The sequence below is a fragment of the Mobula birostris genome, chromosome 26 (genome assembly GCF_030028105.1).
Source record: "Mobula birostris isolate sMobBir1 chromosome 26, sMobBir1.hap1, whole genome shotgun sequence".
Classification (NCBI taxonomy): Eukaryota; Metazoa; Chordata; class Chondrichthyes; order Myliobatiformes; family Myliobatidae; genus Mobula; species Mobula birostris.
The window spans coordinates 11,255,064-11,274,416 of NC_092395.1; the positions used below are offsets into that span (position 1 = coordinate 11,255,064).

The 19,353-nt window shown below is 42.9% G+C and overlaps 1 protein-coding gene across 5 annotated transcripts in view; it reads right to left on the reverse strand.

Annotated features, from left to right (window-relative positions):
* Nucleotides 1–19,353, reverse strand: part of cbarpb (CACN subunit beta associated regulatory protein b) — a 291,577-nt gene that overhangs the window by 11,856 nt on the left and 260,368 nt on the right. For 4 of the 5 annotated variants that reach the window (XM_072244154.1, XM_072244152.1, XM_072244153.1 and 1 more), the window contains 2 exons: nt 16,673–16,874; nt 4,190–4,373 (listed from right to left, as the gene is read on the reverse strand). In XM_072244154.1, coding sequence (XP_072100255.1) covers nt 4,190–4,373; nt 16,673–16,874 — 386 coding nt within the window. The remainder of the gene's footprint in view (nt 1–4,189; nt 4,374–16,672; nt 16,875–19,353) is intronic. The other variant, XM_072244157.1, reaches the window with a different exon arrangement.

The following is a 19,353-nucleotide window of genomic DNA, read 5'->3' on the forward strand; positions in this document are numbered from 1 at the left end:
AATTTAAATTAAAGAAACAGTCGTAAATGAGTGTGTCCCCACAAAATCATTCAGAGTCATCCCTAACTGGAAGTCCTGGATGAACCATGAGATCCACAATCTACTGAGGGCCAGATCGGTGGCATTCAAGTCTGCTGACCAAGTAGCATACAAGAGGTCCAAGTACGATCTCCAGAAAGCCATCTCACATGCAAAGTGGCAATTCTGGATCAAACTTGAACCAATGAAGGATATTCAGCAGTTGTAGAGGGGTTTGAAAGCTATCACCTCCTACAAAGTGAAACCAGGTGACATAGATGATGACAAAGTTTTGCTCCCAGATGAACTCAATGTCTTTTATGCTCTCTTTGACCATCAAAACATGGGGGCACTTCACGAATTCCCACAGCCCCCAATGACCCTGTGATTTCAGTCTCTGATGCCAATATGAGAGAGTCCTTCAAGACGATGAACCCACAGAAAGCATCCAGTCCAGATAGGGTACCTAACTGCGTATTAAAGACCTGTGCTGATCGATTGGCAGGACAGCTGACCAATATATTTAACTTCCTGATTTGAGAGTCTGCGGTACCTACTTGCTTCAAGCAGGCTTCAATTATACTAGAGCCTAAAAAGAACATGGTAACCTGCCTCAATGAATATCGTCCAGTAGCACTCACATCCATTGTGATGAGGTGCTTTGAGAAGTTGGTGATGAAGCAGATCCACACCTGCTTGAGAAGCAATTTAGATCCACTCCAATTCGTCTACCATCACAACAGGTCAACTGCAGACGCCATTTCATTGGCTCTTCACTCAATCCTGGAACATCTGGACAGATGTTCATCAGATGCATGCATCAGGATGCTCTTCATTGACTACAACTCAGCATTTAATGCTATCATCCCCTCAGCTTCAAGACCAAGGCCTCAATAACTCCTTGTGCAACAGGATCCTCAATTTCCTCACTTGCAGACTCCAGTCGTTCAGGATTGGTGATAACATCTCCTCCACAATCTCCATCAGCGCAGGTGCACCACAGGGCTGCGTGCTTAGCCCCCTGCTCTACTCACTTTATACTTTTAACTGCAAAGCAAGCACAGCTCCAATGCCATACTTAAGTTTTCTGATGACACCACTGTCATTGGCCAAATCAAAGGTGGTGATGAATTAGCATATGAGAGAGAGAGATTGAAAATCTGGCTGAGTGGTGCCACAACATCAACCTCTCACTCAATGTCAGCAAGACCAAGGAGCGGATTATTGATTTCAGGAGGAGGAAACCAGAATGAGCCAGTCTTCATCAGCGGATCAAATGTGGAGAGGATCAGCAACTTTAAACTCCTTGCTGTTGAAATTTCGGAGGACCTGTCCTGTGCCCAGCAGGTAAGTGCAATTACGAAGAAAGCATGTCAACGGCTCTACATCCTGAGGAGCTTGCATGTTATCTAAAACTTTGACAAATTTCTATAGCTGTATGGTGCAGGGTATATTGACTAGTTGCATTATGAACTAGTATGAAAATACCAAAGCCCTTGAATGGAAAAGCTACAAAACGTAGTGGACACAGCCCAGCCATTATGGGTAAAGTCATTCCCCCCTACTAAGCATATCCACATGGAGTGCTGCCACAGGAAAACAGCATCCACCATCAAGGAGCCCCACCATCCAGGCCATTCTCTCTTCTCCCAGCAGGAGTCCAAGGATCCACACCACCAGGTTGAAGAACGGTTACTACACCTCAACCATCAGGATTTTGAACCAGAGGGGATGACGTCACTCAACTTAACTTGCCTCATCACTGCAATGTTCCCACAACTATGGATTCACTTTCAAGGGCTCTTCATCTCAGCTTTTCAATATTTATTGCTTTCTTGCTTGTTTGCTTGTTTGCTGTTTATCTATGTATGTATGTATTATTTAGACAGTTTGTTGAGAATTTGTACTTTGCTTCTTTATCCTGTTGGGTGCGGTCTATCATTGATTTTGGTTCTTTCTTGTATTTACTGTGATTTCCCACAAGAAAATGGATTGCAGGGTTGCTTACGGTGACATGTAGGTACTTTGATAATACATTTACTTTGCGCTTTGATTACAGAGATAGAGAGGCTTAAAACCATAGAGGATTTGAAAAGAAGGTTGAAAATTTTTAAATGAATATGGCAAAATTCAACCCTGCTCAGATTATAGATTCACGTTAGGCTCAAGCCTCCTGAAAAAAATGCAATATTCTCACTACTAGTAGGAAATCTTAAAGTGGAGAAGGAGCATTGAAGATGGAACTTAGAACCTCAATTACATGCCTCAGAAGTCCAGAGAGTGGCCCATCTCCTAAACTACTCACCTTTTGCCCTATGTGTGGGAGAAGCTGTAGATCCATATTGGCCTCGACAATCTTCTGAGATCCCACAAAACTGGAGTGGAATCTCAAGGCATGGGCTAAGCCATAATAGATGGAATTGTAGGCATATATTTGATGCCCCTTCCAAAATTCAGCGTCATTGGTTTTAACTGAACCTAATTCTTGAATTGGTATTGAACGCATAGCCATTTGCATCTAGCCAATTCCAAATCCAGGGATTACTTTCCAGATATGGTCCAGAGAATTTGCAGTTGGATTATTATCAGACTAGCTGCACAGCAATATATGGGCAAAATATTTTTACCCCACAATCTATTCATGGAAGAGATTTGCACAGTGACATTCTGTACGTAATTACAGTACATGATTAAAATAACATGACACAATCAAAATAACTCTTACCCTCAGAAAAACCTTCTACCTGCTTTGAGCTTTGTAGAACATGAGAAGTATCTATGTTATAGAAAGTATTGACAAACCTATGAAATTATCCTTTGGCAAGGGAAGTGGAATCTTGATCTTATCAAAATGATTGAAAATAGCTTAACACTAAATTGCGATATTAAAGAATGGCCTTTAAGTAGTAATATCTACTATTTTCTTTAAGTTATTCTGTTTTTACTAATATTTAGGTAAAGCCTTTGCAGCAGAATTGGTGCAGAAAGGGAAGCCTGCCAAGGAAGCTTTCATATTTTAACCAAAACTTATAAAATGTAACTGTTGGTTAAAAAAGAAGGAATATTTGGAAGTTTGACAGAATTTGTCACCAGAATTTAACATTCCTCACCAGATTTTCTTTCCTGCACTTTCACTGGGCATTGCTCAATGCTAGGAATCTGACCGAAAGGATGTCAGTGCTGCTTTTTATTATTTTATGTGCATATAGTCATTCAAAAATATTTAATGGCCCCTTTTCACACAGTGTAGGGGAAAGGTAACTAACTCTATTAAAAGTCAAAACCTATTATGGGTAAATTTGAATTTGTGCAAATAGGGAGGTAATAAAAATTATTAACTTCCTAACAACAGGAATTCTGCAAGTGCTGGAAATTCAAGCAACACACATCAAAGTTGCTGGTGAACGCAGCAGGCCAGGCACCATCTCTAGGCAGAGGTACAGTCGACGTTTCAGGCCGAGACCTTAAGGAGTCCTGACGAAGGGTCTCGGCCTGAAACGTCGACTGTACCTCTTCCTAGAGACGCTGCCTGGCCTGCTGCTTATTAACTTCCTAGTTCACTATCATTTTATGCATAAAATCAAAATAACTCTCATTATAATACAATCACTGCAAATAAGTACTAATTCACACAGTAAATTAAATGTAGTTGTTGCTTAGACATTGGTATCTAGAAATACATTGTGCACATAAATATCACACTTGTCTATTGAGTTAATTATGAACACATATATATACATACGCTGTCTGCACATATTCATTTATCTACTGTACAGTACATAAATGCACTTGCGCACATGTACTGATAGAGAAATTTAAATACACAGGCATATGCACATATATGTACAGACATGGGTGCGTGTGCACATACATACAGACACATACACACACAGACACATAGACAGACACACACATAGATACACACAGAGACAGATCAATAGATGAACAGACACACACACACACAGAAACAGACACACACCCAGATGCACATACACAGAAACAGATACACACACAGACAAACACATACACACATGTGCAGATGCACACAGAGTCTCTTTAGTACATCATATTTGTTAGTTATTAAGCTCTCACAATATGTAATCTTAATTTAAGTGAAAAATACCAAAAGTAAAAGTTATGATTATTTAAATCAAAACTGTCTGAACAGTACCTGGCGACTGACGAAGGTGGGCTGGAGGGGGTCTGTGCGAATGAAGTTGGAGGGGGACAAAAGGTGACATCATCCGTGTGCGCAATGTACTGTATAATGTCAGTCTGATGAGGGTCCTGGTCTTCGTCCTCCATACTTTCACCTGCAGCACGCTGTCGATGGAACTGGTGTCTCTTTGGAGAACCTAACAAACAAATTCTTCGATTAGCAAATCAAGAGGGAACAGGTGGATAAGTAAAAGATCTTTGGGTGTAGTTATGTAATTTACTCACGGACATAAGTAAGATTTTCTGCATCCAAAGGAGACACATTTAAAATAAAAAGGATCTAGAGCTTTCCTGGCGTATATGATGAATAAACTCTTCTTGGGCTTCCAGCCAGGTACAGGTATGGATTATAACCGACGTTTTGATGCCACCTTCATTAGGAAGGATGTCTGGGCATGTCTAGGCCGGTGGTATTTATACCCCCATAGTCCGTCCCTCCTGATTGGTTAGTCCTCATCCAATCAGGTTTCAACTCTCCCACCTTATTTACAATCGAATTCTAGTTGTTACTTACAGCCAGACCTTTGTCTTTGTTAAAATTCTTTTCCTCTAGTTTTATATGAAGATGGCAGAATTTGTCATTGAAATGTCGGTTATAATCGATACCTGCACCCAGCTGGAAGCCCAAGAAGAGTTTATTTGACACTTAAAATAGTTTGGGGAAGAATTTATCTTTGGTCAGGTTCCACTCACTTTCTGCATATATGGATCTAAAAGGAAGTAAATGAACCGATATTATTGGTTAATTGCACTCCCTATCTGCTTAGCAACAGCAATCATTCTCCACTTTATTTTCAACAAGTTGCCTTCAGCTAAAGAGCACAGATAGATTATATCCTCATATAAATTGCTTTCTTAATATGTATTTACTCAGTGCTATTTTGTTTATATTCTAAAATATTTAACTCTCTGTCATTGGAGTGGCACGATAGCACAACACTTAACAGTACAGGCGACCTGGGTTCAATTACCGCCACTGCCCCTAGGGAGTTTGTATATTCCCCGTGTCCGCGTGTGTTTCCTCCAGGTGCTCTGGTTTCCTCCCACAGTCCAAAGATGCATCAGTTGGTAGGTTAATTGGTCATTGCAAATTCTTCCGTGACTGGGCCAGGGTTCAATCGGGGGCTGCCGGGTGGCAGGGCTTGTAGAGCTGGAAGGGCTCATTCCAAGCTGTATCTCAATAAATAAATAAATATATTTGCAGCAACGTTGATGATATTGGGATATTTTTAGCAGTGAATTTCTAAGTAAATAAAGCCATTGTAAAGTGACACTTCTGGGCATAATTGAGAGAGAATTTTCAAATGTACTCAGATAGAGTCACAGAGCAATATAGCATGGATACAGACCCTTTGGACCAAGTCCATGCCGAACATGGTGCTCACCTAGTTAGTCCCAATCTCCTGCGTTTAGCCAATATCCCTCCAAGCCCCACTCCTCAATGCACCTATTAGTACTCTCAGTACCCACTTTATTAGGTACACCTGCTTGTTAGTGTAAATATGTAATCAGCCAATCATATGGCAGCAACTCATTGCAAAGAAGCATGCAGACATGGTCAAGAGGTTCAGTTCTTCAGACCAAACATCAGAATGTGATCTAATTGACTTTGACCGTGTCGGGCATCCCATTGGTGTAGTATTTGCGCTGTTTTGGCATGTCGACCTTTGAGTCCATTTGCGGCTGTCCATTTTTTTCTAGTAGCTGTCGTAAAGCCTGGAATGAACAAGGCGGGGTCGTCGATCAGATCTCTGCCGGGGGGCCGTGCTGGTGTGCCAGTATTGGCATCATTCAGTGTGTTTGTCATAGGAGTCGAGATTTTCCAAGTTGTAGAACGGGTTTTGGAACTTGAGTTGGGAAGCTGGAGAAGCATTTTCGACGAACTGGAATGTGGTTGGGCATACTTTGGATACGTTTGTAGAGTTTTCTGCGGATCTCTGGAGGTGCTATTCCACTGATTGTTGGGAGTACGGGTGCACCACAAGGCTGTGTGCTCAGCTCTCCTCACTTCACACTTACGACTGTGTGGCTAAGCAGAGCTCCAACACCATATTTAAATTTGCAGATGGCACCACTGTTGTAGGCCAAGTCAAAGGTGGTGATGCATCAATACACAAGGATACACTCGGTTGTCACTTCATTAGATACCTCCTGCCTTCAGTGGAAAGATCGTTTGATGATCATGACCTCAAACTCCTGCCTGACCAGGGAGAAGGGACCTTTGGACTCTGTATGTCTCAGAGTCAGCAGGTACCCTACTGCTGGCACCTCAAGCCACCAATGTTATTTATGCAAAGCCCTACAGATTGACTGGCAGGATAACCAAATCAATGCCAACACTATCTCCCAGGCCAATATCTTCAGCACGGGGCCAAAATTTATTTATTTTATTTATCTATTTTGAGATACAGCCCAGGACACATCCTTGCAGCCCAACGAACCTGCACCCCAGCAACCCACCGATTTAACCCTAGCCTACTCACAGGACAATTCAAAATGACCAATTAGCCTATTATCCAAATGTGGGAGGAAAGTGGAGCACCAGGAGGAAAGCCACATGGTTACAGGGAGAACTTACGAACTCCTTACAGGAAGGCCGGAATTGAACTCCTAACTCTGACGCTCCAAGCTGTAATGGCATCGCACTAACCAGTATGTTACCGTGGTGACATTAAATTACCTCTAATGAACAGGCTGTGTTGTTTCTATGTACGATACCAACCCCTGAAACAATTGCACTCTTCTGAGCCATCACAGGTGGACAGAAAAACAACTATTTAACAATATTCAAGGGGTCTCTCAAAGCCTTTTTGAAATGTTGTAATGAATCTCTTGTGGGAGCCCCCAACCCTCAACCCCAGGCTCATGGTATAAAAGCAATAACTCCATAATTTGTTGCCATGGGCGGCAGTGGAGGCCAAGTCATTGGGTGTATTTAAGGCAGAGATTGATAGGTATCTGAGTAGCCAGGGCATCAAAATTTATGGTGAGAAGGCGGGGGAGTGGGACTAAATGTGAGAATGGATCAGCCCATGATAAAGTGGGGGAGCAGACTCGATGGGCTGAATGGCCGACTTCTGCTTCTTTGTCTTATGGTCTTACGGTCTTATAAATTATAGGAGTAGAATTGGGCATCTTAGCTCCTCGAGTCCACCCTGCCATTTAATTATGGCTGATTTTGTTTTCAACCCCAGTCTCCCACTTTCTACCCGTAACCCTTAACCAACCAATAACTTACCAATTGCTGTCTTAAATATACCCAATGACTTAGCCTCCACAACACTCTGTGGCAACAAATTCCACAGATTCATGACTCTCTGGCTTTAGAAATTCCTCCTCATCTCAGTTTTAAAGGAACATCACTTATTCTGAGGCTGTGCTTAATATGAGGCTTGATCTTCAACAGACTTATAGTAATGTGGGATTTTACCTTTCCCAATATTTACTGGGATTGCCATAGTGTATGGGACTTGGGTGGATCAAAAACTGTTAAGTATGTCCAAGATAGTTTTTCAGGACAATATGTACTACCAAAGAAGGGCTGTACTTGACCTTATCTTGGGACATGAAACTGGGTAGATGGTGAAGGTCTTGACTGACGTCCTGATGAAGGGTTTTGGCCCGAAACGTTGACCTGTTTACTCTTTTTCATAGATGCTGCCTGGCCTGTTGAGTTCCTCCAGCATTTTGGGTGTATTACAGAGATGAGGAGGAAGCCAGAGGGTAGTCAAACGCAAACCATTCGCCACAAGCAGGAGCGCCTGGTGGCCAAACATTTTAATCCTCATTCCCATTTCGACGTGTCAATCCATGACCTCCTCTTGTGTCAAGATGAGGCCACCCTCAGGTTGGAGGAACAACATCTTATATTCCATTTGGGTAACCTCCAACCTGATGGCATGAATGTTGATTTCTCTTTCCGGTGAACAAACTCCCCCCTCCCTTTCCAGCCCCGCTCTGACCTTTCACTTATTCGCACCTGCCTGTTACATTTCCCAGGTCCCCTTCTCCTTCCCATTCTCCTATTGTCCACTCTCTTATCAGATTCTTTCTTCTCCAGCCCTTTCCCTTTACCACTCACCTGGCTTCACCTATCACCTTCCAGCTAGCCTCTTTCCTCTCCTCCAACTTTTTACTTTTGCATCTTTCCCCTTCCTTCTCAGTCCTGAAGAAGGCTCTCAGGCTGAAACGCTGACTGCTTACTCTTTTCCGTAGATACTGCCTGACCTGCTGAATTCCTCCAGCATTTTGGGTGTGTTGTTATATAGGGTAGTGAGTCTGTGGAACTCATTTCCACAGACTGCTGTGGAGGCTAAGTCATTGGGTATATTTAAAGCGGAAATCGATAGGTTCTTGATTAGTAAGGGTGTCAAAGGTTACAGGGAGAAGGCAGCAGAATAGGGTGGCGAGGGATAACATATCAGCCATGAAGGAATGGTGAGCAGACTCGATGGGCCAAATGGCCTAATTATGCTCCTATGTCTTATGGCCTTACAGTTTAAGAGTGAAATGGCTCCGGGTAAAACAACATCTGACAAGTGGGAGTCTTTTAAAAGAGAAATAGCAAGAGTTTGGGGGAATCACATTTGTGAAAAGATCAAGATTAGAATCTTGGATAATAAAGGTAGATGAAGTTTTGATCAGGATGATAGTCATAGTCATAGTCATACTTTATTGATCCCGAGGGAAATTGGTTTTTGTTACAGTTGCACCATAAATAATTAAATAGTAATAAAACCATAAATAATTAAATAGTAATATGTAAATTATGCCAGGAAATAAGTCCAGGACCAGCCTATTGGCTCAGGGTGCCTGATCTGACAGCTAGAGGTAATAAAGTGAGTCCTTTAAGGAATATAGAAGGTGTAATGAGAGTAGCTGAGAAGGAAATTAGAAGGGGGAAAAGAGGTAATGAAATAACCTTGGCAGACAAGAATAAGGAGAAGCCTGATTCATTCTATAGGTACACTGGGAGCAGGAAGTCAGCTGTGGAAAGACTAGGTCACATTGAGACCTAATCTTTGAGACATTGAGACAAAGAGGTAATCTAAGCGTGGTGTCAGGGGATGAGGTCCTAAACGAATTGTTCTTTCATTATGTGTAGTGTCGTATGACATGGGTGATCATGGTCTTTCCATGACCATGATTGTTCTTGGCAATTTTTTCTGAAAAAAAATGGTTTGCCATTGTGTTCTTCTGGGCAGTGTCTTTACAACTTGGGTGACCAGCTACTCATATGACCATCCACTACCTGCTTCACATGACCCTGATCAGGCAGTGGTGGTGGTGGTGGGGGTACTAAGCAGGTGCTACACCTTGCCCAAGGGTGACCTGCAGGCTACCAGAGGGAAAGAGTGCCTTGCACCTCCTTTGGTAGCGACATATCTCCACCCCGCAACCTAAGTGAATACATGTCATTAAATATAGATGAAAAGAAGGAATTGGTGGATTATGAGTTCAGAAGGGGATATATTGATGGCCTGGACCACATGCACATTGAGATGGTGAATGCGTTAGATATATTGGAACACATAACGGTGGATAAATTCTCGAGGCTGGATGAGATCCATCACATTACGCTATGTGAAGCAAGGGGCAGCATCTTTTTTGACAAACTTGGACAAATTTCTATAGTTGTGTAGTGGAGTGTGTATTAACTGGCTGCATCACAGCCTGGTACGGAAACACTAATGCCCTTGAATGGAAAATCCTACAAAAGATAGTGGATTCGGGCCAGTTCATCATGGGTAAAGCCCTCCCAACGATTAGGCACATCTATATGAAACACTGTCGTAGGAAAGCAGCATCCATCATCAGAGATCCTCACCACCCAGGCCATGCTCTTTTCTCACGGCTGCCATCGGGTGGGTAGAAGGTACAAAATCCTCAGGACTCACACCACCAGGTTCAAGAACAGTTACTACCCCTCAACCATCAGGCTCTTGAACAAAAGGGGATAACTACTCTCACTTGCCCAACTATTGAGATGTTCCCACAACCAATTATCTCAATTTAAGGACTCTTTACCTCATTATCTTATGTTCTCATTATGTATTCTATTTACGTATATTTGCATTTTCATAGTTTGCTGTCTTCTGCACCCTGGTTGATTTTTCATTGATCCTATATAGCTACTATTCTATAGAATTGCTGAGTATGCCTACAGTAAAATGAATCTCAGGGTTGTATATGGTGACATATACGTTCTTGGATCATAAAATTTACTTTGAACTTTAAAACATTACATTCATGTCTGTACACACACAGCTCTTCAGGTATATTTCTGAACACATTTAATATCAAAACCTACAGTACTGTGCAAAAGTCTTAGGCACATGTAGTTTATAGCTAGGGTGCCTAAGACTTTGTACAGTACTGTATGTCATGAAGTTTATTGTTTTGCAGTAGCAGTACATTGCAATACCTAGTAATAAAAACTATTAACTACAATAAGAAGAAATATAAGAAAAGAAAATTAAATTCAATAAGTAGTGCAAAAATAGGGGAAAAATACTGAGATAGTGTTCATATAATTACAATATAATATAAAATACTGTTCCAAAGTCTCAGGCACCCTAGCTATATATATGTGCCTAAGACTTTTGCACAGTACTGTATGTCCTCCTCTCCCCTCTAATCCTCCCACAATTTATTTAAAATCCATGACCTCTCATTTTTGTTAACACTCTGCTAAGGAAAACACATCCTTCCTATTTATGCTTCCTTTAGTCTTATACACCTCAGGACGGGTAAGAGTAGAACTAGAGGTCATAGGTTAAGGGTGAACAGTGAAACATTTAAGCGGAACATGAGGGGGAACCTCTTGACTCAGAGAGTAGTGAGTTTGAATGGGGTTCAATTTCAAAGTTTGAGAGAAATTTGGATAAAGACATGGATGGAAGGAGTATGGAGGGCTATCGTCCCTGTGCAGTTTCCATGGGACTAGGCCGCATAATAGTTCGGCATGGACTGGATGGGCCGAAGGGCCTGTTTCTCTGCTGTAGTGTTCTATGACTCTATGGCTATAGCCCAGGTGAAGGGTTAATAGGACTAGGCAGAATACAGTTCAACGTGAACTAGATGGACCGTAGTGCTCTCCGACTCTCTGACTATGATTCCTCTCAGCTTCACCAGTTCTAAAGAAAACAGTCCCAGCCAATCTAATCTTACCAACAGACTGTATCACTGCATGGTACGGAAACTGCACTGGAGTGGACAGAAAAAAGTAATCAAAATTGCCCAACACATCACCGACACCAGTCTACCCACCATCTAGGACATCTATACAGAAAGGTGCTGGAAAAGGGCCAGTAACATCTTGAAGGATCCCACCCACCCTGGACTGTTTGCCCCACTCCCAGGAGGGAGAAGGCTATGTAGCATCCACCCCAGGACCATCAGATTCAGGAACAGTTACACCTCCACTGACTAACCCACAATCTTACATATTTATATTTGTTATATTTTTAAATTATTGTGTTCTTTATCTTACTGTGTTTTTTTGTGCTACATCAGATCTGGAGTAACAATTATTTTGTTCTCCTTTGCACTTGTGTACTAGAAATGAATTTAAACAATCTTAAAGCTTAAAGTGTGTTGGCAACAGTAGGTCTCCACTGTACCTTTCCAAATCTAAACAGATGCAAAGGAAACCCACAGACTACGTCTGTCAATATCACATTTAAGTATATTTCCTATGGAAAATCCAGCAACATTGAAATGCAGGCAACCTGAAGAAAGCTATATGTATTTCTATTTCAAATGAGAGCTTACTGAATATTGCTGAACTCTATTGAGGTTGCAGGTTTGGATGGAAGGACTATTAACAGCTTCTCCTCTCTTCTCTCTCTAACACGGGTTAGTACACCACCTGGAATAATAATAATGCATGCACTTAATCTACACTAATAGGAATGTTCTCTTTTTAAAGTTAGTATAGGTGATTTTAAAATGGCCATTTTCAGCTTTGCCAAGCACGGCACGTAATCCAATCACTTGCATTAATTCTTCCCAAGATGGATTTTCATTATTTAATCTATTCATTTCGTTGTTCCCCCTTTTTACATTTGTGCAGGGTGGCACAGGAGCATAGTGGTTAGTGCAATCACTTTACCTTTCTTGCTGTAACATTGGGGACTGATTCCTGCCACTGTCTGTAAGGAGTTTGTATGTTCTCTCTCTGACCATATGGGTTCTCCTCTGGCTGCTCTGGTTTCCTCCTCTGTGGTTACGGTAGATTAGCGTGGGCATGCTATGTTGACGCCAGTAACATGGCGACACTTGCGTAATCCTCGCTGATTTGATTTGACATAAATTACCCATTTCACTGCACGTTTCGATGGACAGGTGACAAATAAAGCTAATCTTCAATCTAATCTTTAATACAAAAATAAACTCTTTCTTAAAATCTGTTAAAATTCTGCTGCTAGATTGTGCATTGAAACCCATTTATTCCATTGGTTCATTGTAACATTATTGGAGTTAATGACGAGATAGCTGCCGTCGTTCTGGCTGAGAAGAGCGCAGTTGGTAGGTGGACACTGGCAGACTATTCCTGAACAGGCCCTTCACTTTTTGTTTGCACACCTTGCTGATCTTCATGTTTCTAAACTAGCCAACTTTCCTTCGCATTATTCTACACAAGATCATTATCATCTTTTGCGTCAAAAATAGAAATGAAGTGGTCCACAAAACCATTGTCACATTATGTTACTTTACAAGTTGACCCATAGGCTTGTATGGAAGAAGAGATCTGTAGCCCTTTTCCTATTCATAAAGTGTTACACACTTAACTAAACAGTTTCCCCTTTCTAGTACAGTAGTCACAGAGAAATCAGTAAGCCCTCCTGACAGACCCTGGTCAGAAAAATAAACAAATTCAATCCATCCCTTTCTGAAGCTGCCTCACTGATCTTGGAGTAGGTTAAAGTGTCAACACAGCACCTGTACTGTTCTATGTCCATTTATTCTAGTGACCTACGTTGTATAACTAGCAAATACTTGCCTCCTCTCCACTGGGGGACCGCATCATCATCCCACCTCTGCTCCATCCGCCAAAAAGCAGTAATTCCTAGTGGCCAAACATTTTAACTCCGAGTCCCGTTCCTGTTCCGACATTGTGCCAAGATGAGGCTTCCCTCAGGGTGGGCAGGGTGGGGGAGCAACACCTTATATTCCATATGTATAGCCTCCAACCTGATGGCATGAATATCGATTTCTCCTTCCAGTAAAAAAATTTTTGCCCTCACCCCCCCAACTTCTTCTATTCCCCACTCTGGCCTTTTGCCTCTTCTCACCTGCCAATCACTTCTCGCAGTGCCCCTCCTCCTTCCCTTTCATCTATTGTTCACTCTCCTCTCCAGTTAGATTCCTTCCTCTCCAACCCTTTGCTTTTCCCACCTTCCTGGCTTTACCTGTCACCCTCTAACTATCCTCCTTCCCCTCCCCCCCCCAACTTTATATTCTGGCGTCTACCCCCTTCCCTTCCAGCCCCGATGAAGGGCCTCAGTTCGAAACGTCGACTATGTGCTCATTTCCATAGACATGGCCAGACCTGCTGAGTTCCTCCTGCATTTTGTGTGTGTTGCTTTCAATTTCCAGCATCTGCAGGTGTTCTCATGTTTATGAGAAGCTTGCTATCTTCTCAATCAATATTCACCAATATGCTACCCATCATTAAATTAATGTAATTATTGGTTCCTTTTGAACATAGGTAAACCAGATCACCTAGCTTCATTTAAGGTAATCAATGCATGAGAAGCAAAGGAAAGCTGCACCAGGGCAAATGAGGACAAACACAGGGCTGTGGGGAGAAAGTGAGGACTGACAGGGCTTTTCTATCAGGAATTGACATAGACTTAACGGGTTGAATGGCCGCCACCTCTGTCACAAAAATTCAATCCTTCAAACCCTCGGCATAATTAGCAAATTACTTGTGAAGATATGTAATTTTATGAAATGCAACAAACTTGCCCAGTTATTGGAAACCAACTCCTAAGGGACTGATTTTGAGAACTCGAAGAGTATTTTGAGACTCCTAGGGTCCTATTTCTCTGAGCAGGAAGATCAATAACTGGGGTGTGCAGAATAATTGGTAAAATGAATGGATGGGGCATTGAGGAAATACTTTTCTGTCAAGGGGTTGTGAAGAATCTGAAACCCATGATCTAAAAGAACTGGTGTTAGGACCACTTGTTTGAGAAGTACAGGGGTTCCCAAGGCTAAGAAAATCTGGCTTTAGACTAATTCTCAAATATATTCTTTTAATAACATTTTTCAATCTGGTAATGAGGTTCTCCATTGGTTGGGGTCAACCATGGACACTGTGGCCGAGCTGTCTATTTGATACGCCATCCAGAGCAGTGCGATATGGAGAGCAAGCTGTTATACATGCAGCAGGCTCCATGCAGCTGATGAATCCAATGGAATGGCAGAGACTGATACAGTTTGGCACCGGCCGGCATTGCAGAAGTTACCAGTCATCATCGAACTCAATGTAGGTCTGCCTTAGGGTCTCCAGCTCTGGATTTTTTCTCAGGGTTTATCCTGAAGCCTTGCTCATGAGTGGGTATAGCTGCAAGGGAGTGGAGGCTTGAGATCAGAGTTTTCCTTCTCCAAGGTGAGCAGCCAACTACGGCTGCCGAGCCCCATCTGACAAAAGCGCCAGTAAACTGCCTGTGCCCCTTCTCCCGTCAGTAGAAATGGTTCTGCCAAGCTCAGTAGCTAAGCCACACTTGAAGGCCAGGAGCTGGACTTGGTTGTCAGGGGCTATACGAGACACATATCACTTGGAGGATTTTAATAGGAAGCGGGAGCTTATCCTCACTAACAAGCTGGTAATAATAGTAATAAAATTTTCATGGTATTCCTTAATGACTGAATACTGGATATGTAACATTAGTTTAATTATAGGCAGCAAATGGGTGATTTTTGAATGCGATGATAGCAAATATCTGCAGTTATAAAATGTGGGCCACTAAGGAAAATTGACATACTGTAGAACATAGAACAGTACAGGCCATTCGGCCCACAATGTTGTGCCGACCTTTCAACCTACTCCAAGGTCAATTTGACTCTTTCCTCCCACATACCCTCTATTTTCCTTTCCTTCATGTGCCTATCTAAGAGTCTCTTAAATTTTTCTGGTGTATCTACCTCTAGCATCACCCTTGGCAGTGCATTTCAAGCACTTATCACTCTGTGTTAAAAAAGGAACTATCTCTGATATAACCCCATGCTTTCCTCCAACAACCTAAAAATGATGCCCTCTTGTATTCACCATTTCTGCACTGGGAAGGCACTGGCTATCCACTCTGTCTATTCATCTCATCTTATACACCTCTGTAAGTCACCTCTCATCATCCTTCGCTCCAAAGAGAAAAAACATAGAAACGTAGAAAACCTACAGCATAATATGAAGAAATTTATGCGAGGAAATTTTTTTAGTCAGAGGGTGGTGAATCTATGGAATTTGTTGCCACGGGCGGCAGCGGAGGCCAAGACATTGTGTGTATTTAAGGCAGAGATTGATAGGTATCTGAGTAGCCAGGGCATCAAAGGTTATGGTGAGAAGGCGGGGGAGTGGGACTAAATGAGAGAATGGACCAGTTCATGATAAAATGGCAGAGCAGACTCGATGGGCCGAATGGCCGACTTCTGCTCCTTTGTCTTATGGTCTGATGGTCTTATAGTCTAATACAGGCCCTTCGGCCCACGATGCTGTGCTGAACATGTACCTATATGCTCAATCTTTTTTCACAAGACATGCTCTCTAATCTAGGCAGCATCCTGGTGAATCTCCTCTGCACCCTCTCTGAAGCTTCCACATCCCTCCTATAAGGAGGTCACCAGAATTGAACACAATACTCTAAGTGTGGCCTAACCGGAGTTTCTGACTTGCAGAGAAATTGACTTATAGACAGATCTCAGGAAGGGAACTCTCACGTAACCCAGGGAATGCCTGCAATTGAAGTCACACCCTGAAAACTAAGGGCTGAGAGTGCAGGAGTAAGACTGATTGGGGCAGCATGATAGTTCAGTGGTTAACACAACGCTTTACAGAACCAGCGGCACGGATTCAAGGAGCTTGTACGTTCTCCCCGTGACCGTGTGGGTTTCCTCCAGAGGCTCTAGTTTCCTCCCACAGTCCAAAGACGTACCGGTTGGTAAGTTAATTGGTCATTATAAATTGTGATTAGGCTAGGGTTAAATTGGGTGGTGCGGCTGGAAGGGCCAGAAGGGCCTACTCCACACTGTATCACAATAAATAAAAATAAGTAAATAAATAATCCAACTGGCATTTAGATCTAGTATTATTATAATGGGCTGAATGGCTTCTGCTGCTATGTTACATCATATGATTGCACTCCTTGTCAAATGAACAGAGGCCTCTGGTCCAAGTAAATAAAAGGAATCACCCAAATTCTTATCACCTTACCTCTGGTATCGAGGCTCAGTGCTCTCTGACTTGTTTCAAACTTCCATTTTTTGATCTTGAAGTAGGGGCTTGCTCCTTCTAAGCTGGCGTGCCTCCGCAGCTTGGTGAAGAACTGCAGCACGCCGCCCTGGCTGGGAGGCGTCGCTGCCTCCGCGCCTCCGCCGCCGCCGCCTCTGGTGCTCCCGGCGACCGGCTCGCTCTGCTAAGAGAGGGGAGCACAATTCCATCAACGATATCGATGCGTTCATGCTGACAGCTTGACCTCTGCTGAGTTCAGTCTAAAGAGAGAGGCTCGCCACACAGAACAAGTAATCACAAGGCAACTAAGTTTAGAACTGAGCCTGATGACATTTCAAACTCTTTCCTTCTATATATAGGTCCTGGTAAGGAGAACGACAGAGCATGCTAATTTTTGCTGACAGTCTTTTTTCCTACACAGTAAACTTCGGAGGAATTGGCTAAAAACATCAACAAGTATTAAAAAAATCTTTAGGAACAGCAGTTATATGGAATGCAGCTGTGTGGAAGTAAGCAAGGTAAACTCATGGGAGATGACACTGATGCATTGGGGTGCTGGAATGGATAGTACTCAAATGTGAGATTAAGTTCTGCCTGTTCATTGCAATGCAGACTATTAATAGCGACAGAAAATTAGGCTGTTGATCTGTCTCCAGCAAGCCTTGTTCAAGGCTTGTGCAACCATTAGTTAGCATGTACAACCCACAGGTCGGCTAGCCTTCACCTGGAGATACTTGATGTTTGGAGCAGGTACCGGGAGTTGTGAATAAAGACGACCGGCTCTGGGGAATTGGTGGAGGTGCAGTTCTAAGGTTTCAAACACTGCACTGGAGGAGATGGGGAGGGGGCAATGTCCTGTACCCACTGGGTTGAGGAAACTCTGGATGCAAGTTCAAAATGAATTAGCTGCGGAAGGCAAAACAGGGTATCGAGGTGCGAGACCTACAGTAGCTGCAGCAGCATAGGAAGTTCATTGACAAATGGTCAAGGTTACTGAAAACATCTACAAATGGTATTGCAGCAGTGAACTTCACTTGGCCCAATGCTTGCTGTCTGCTACAGATTTCATACCCATTATCTTTGCGCCGTGTTCGGGTCCTTTCCCAGTTGTGAATGCCGCAGGCCACACACATGGATGAACATTTGAAAGGCAGGCAGGATGGATTTGCCAGTTACCGTGGGGCCTGCGGGCGTCCTCTGCCTTCTGGGAACACAGCTGCATTTCTGATTTGCGAACTGTGTGGGTCATGAGCAGTACACAGGAATGCAACCCCGTCATAACGCTTAGCATTGCAGCAAACTCTCACTCGCATCCCACAGGCTGTAATACACTTGTCAGTTTGTCACTCGGTGCAGCCACATCAGTCAAATAAATTGCACAAGTATCTCTCTCCTTCTTGCATGCATGCTGCATCTCTCTCTCAGGTCATGGAACCGATGACAGATCATCGACATGAAACATTCACTCTGTTTCTCCCTCTACAGAGACTCCCTGGCCAGAGTATTACATTTCTTTTCTTTCAGATTTCCAGCATCTGCGATGTTTTAATTTCCAACCTACCAGAAGGGTGGTGGTTGCCCTGACCCCCTACGAGAGGACAGTGCTAGGCGTCACTGGGATAAGCATCGCTGAGCCTATGACCAATATGGGGAGGAGGAGGGATTGAGAAACCATCAAAGATATCATTGTCCTCCTCCTCACATCCCACAAACTCCTCAAACTATGATCTAAGCTGAAGTGAACGCCCACCACGTACTTACCCTCTCTTTCAGCTCAAGTTTATCCATTTGACTTTCAATGACCCTAGAGATCTACCCTGCCCCAACGAATAACAAAAAATAGGGTGTTGCCAGCCTACTTGTAACTGCTTGTTCTCGTACTGAGACCCCACACACTTAGGAAGACAACCTAGAGGAGGAAATTACCTGGGATGAAACCCAGTTTCAGCCCAGGTATGGAGCAACGCAATGGTAGATTCTAGCTCACCAGAGTACTGGTTCCCACACAGATTCATATGGAAGTGGATTCTGGAATAACACTGACAAGTTTGCACAATGGAAAGAGTTAATGTTTTGGAAATTCAAAAGGCCCATGTTGGCGATCAAGTAGTGCGCAAGGACCATCACCATTGATCTTAACATGGAGACCCACTTTCCAAACACGGAGTTGCGACTAACTCTGCTGCCAGACTGCCGACAAAGCCATTCTCTGCTGGCCGAGGTTGCAGAACAGTAGCAGTCTGCAGCCCAAGAGCTGTGGTGGAACTTATTAGGGTCAACTTGTTAGTAGGAAAGTTCAGACCACTGCCATCGAGGCTGAGGATCATCTTGTAGGCTGTCACAACACTCCCAGCAGCTTGTCCATCGATAGATTACTGGGATCACTGAGATTTACACAGATTTGCACAATTTGGCTTCTCTTGCACATTGGTTATTTGTTAGTCTTTGTTTATGTATAGTTTTTCGTAAATTCTATTGCATTTCTTTATTTTCGTGTTAAGTGCCTGGAAGAAACTGAATCTCAAGTGAGTATACCGGTATGGTAACATACAAATAATTTGATAATAAGTTTACTTTGACTTTGAGATACCGATGGCACCCCTGCCAAGATCAAAGTTCAAAGTAAACTTATTATCGAAGTATGTATACGTCAACATGTACTA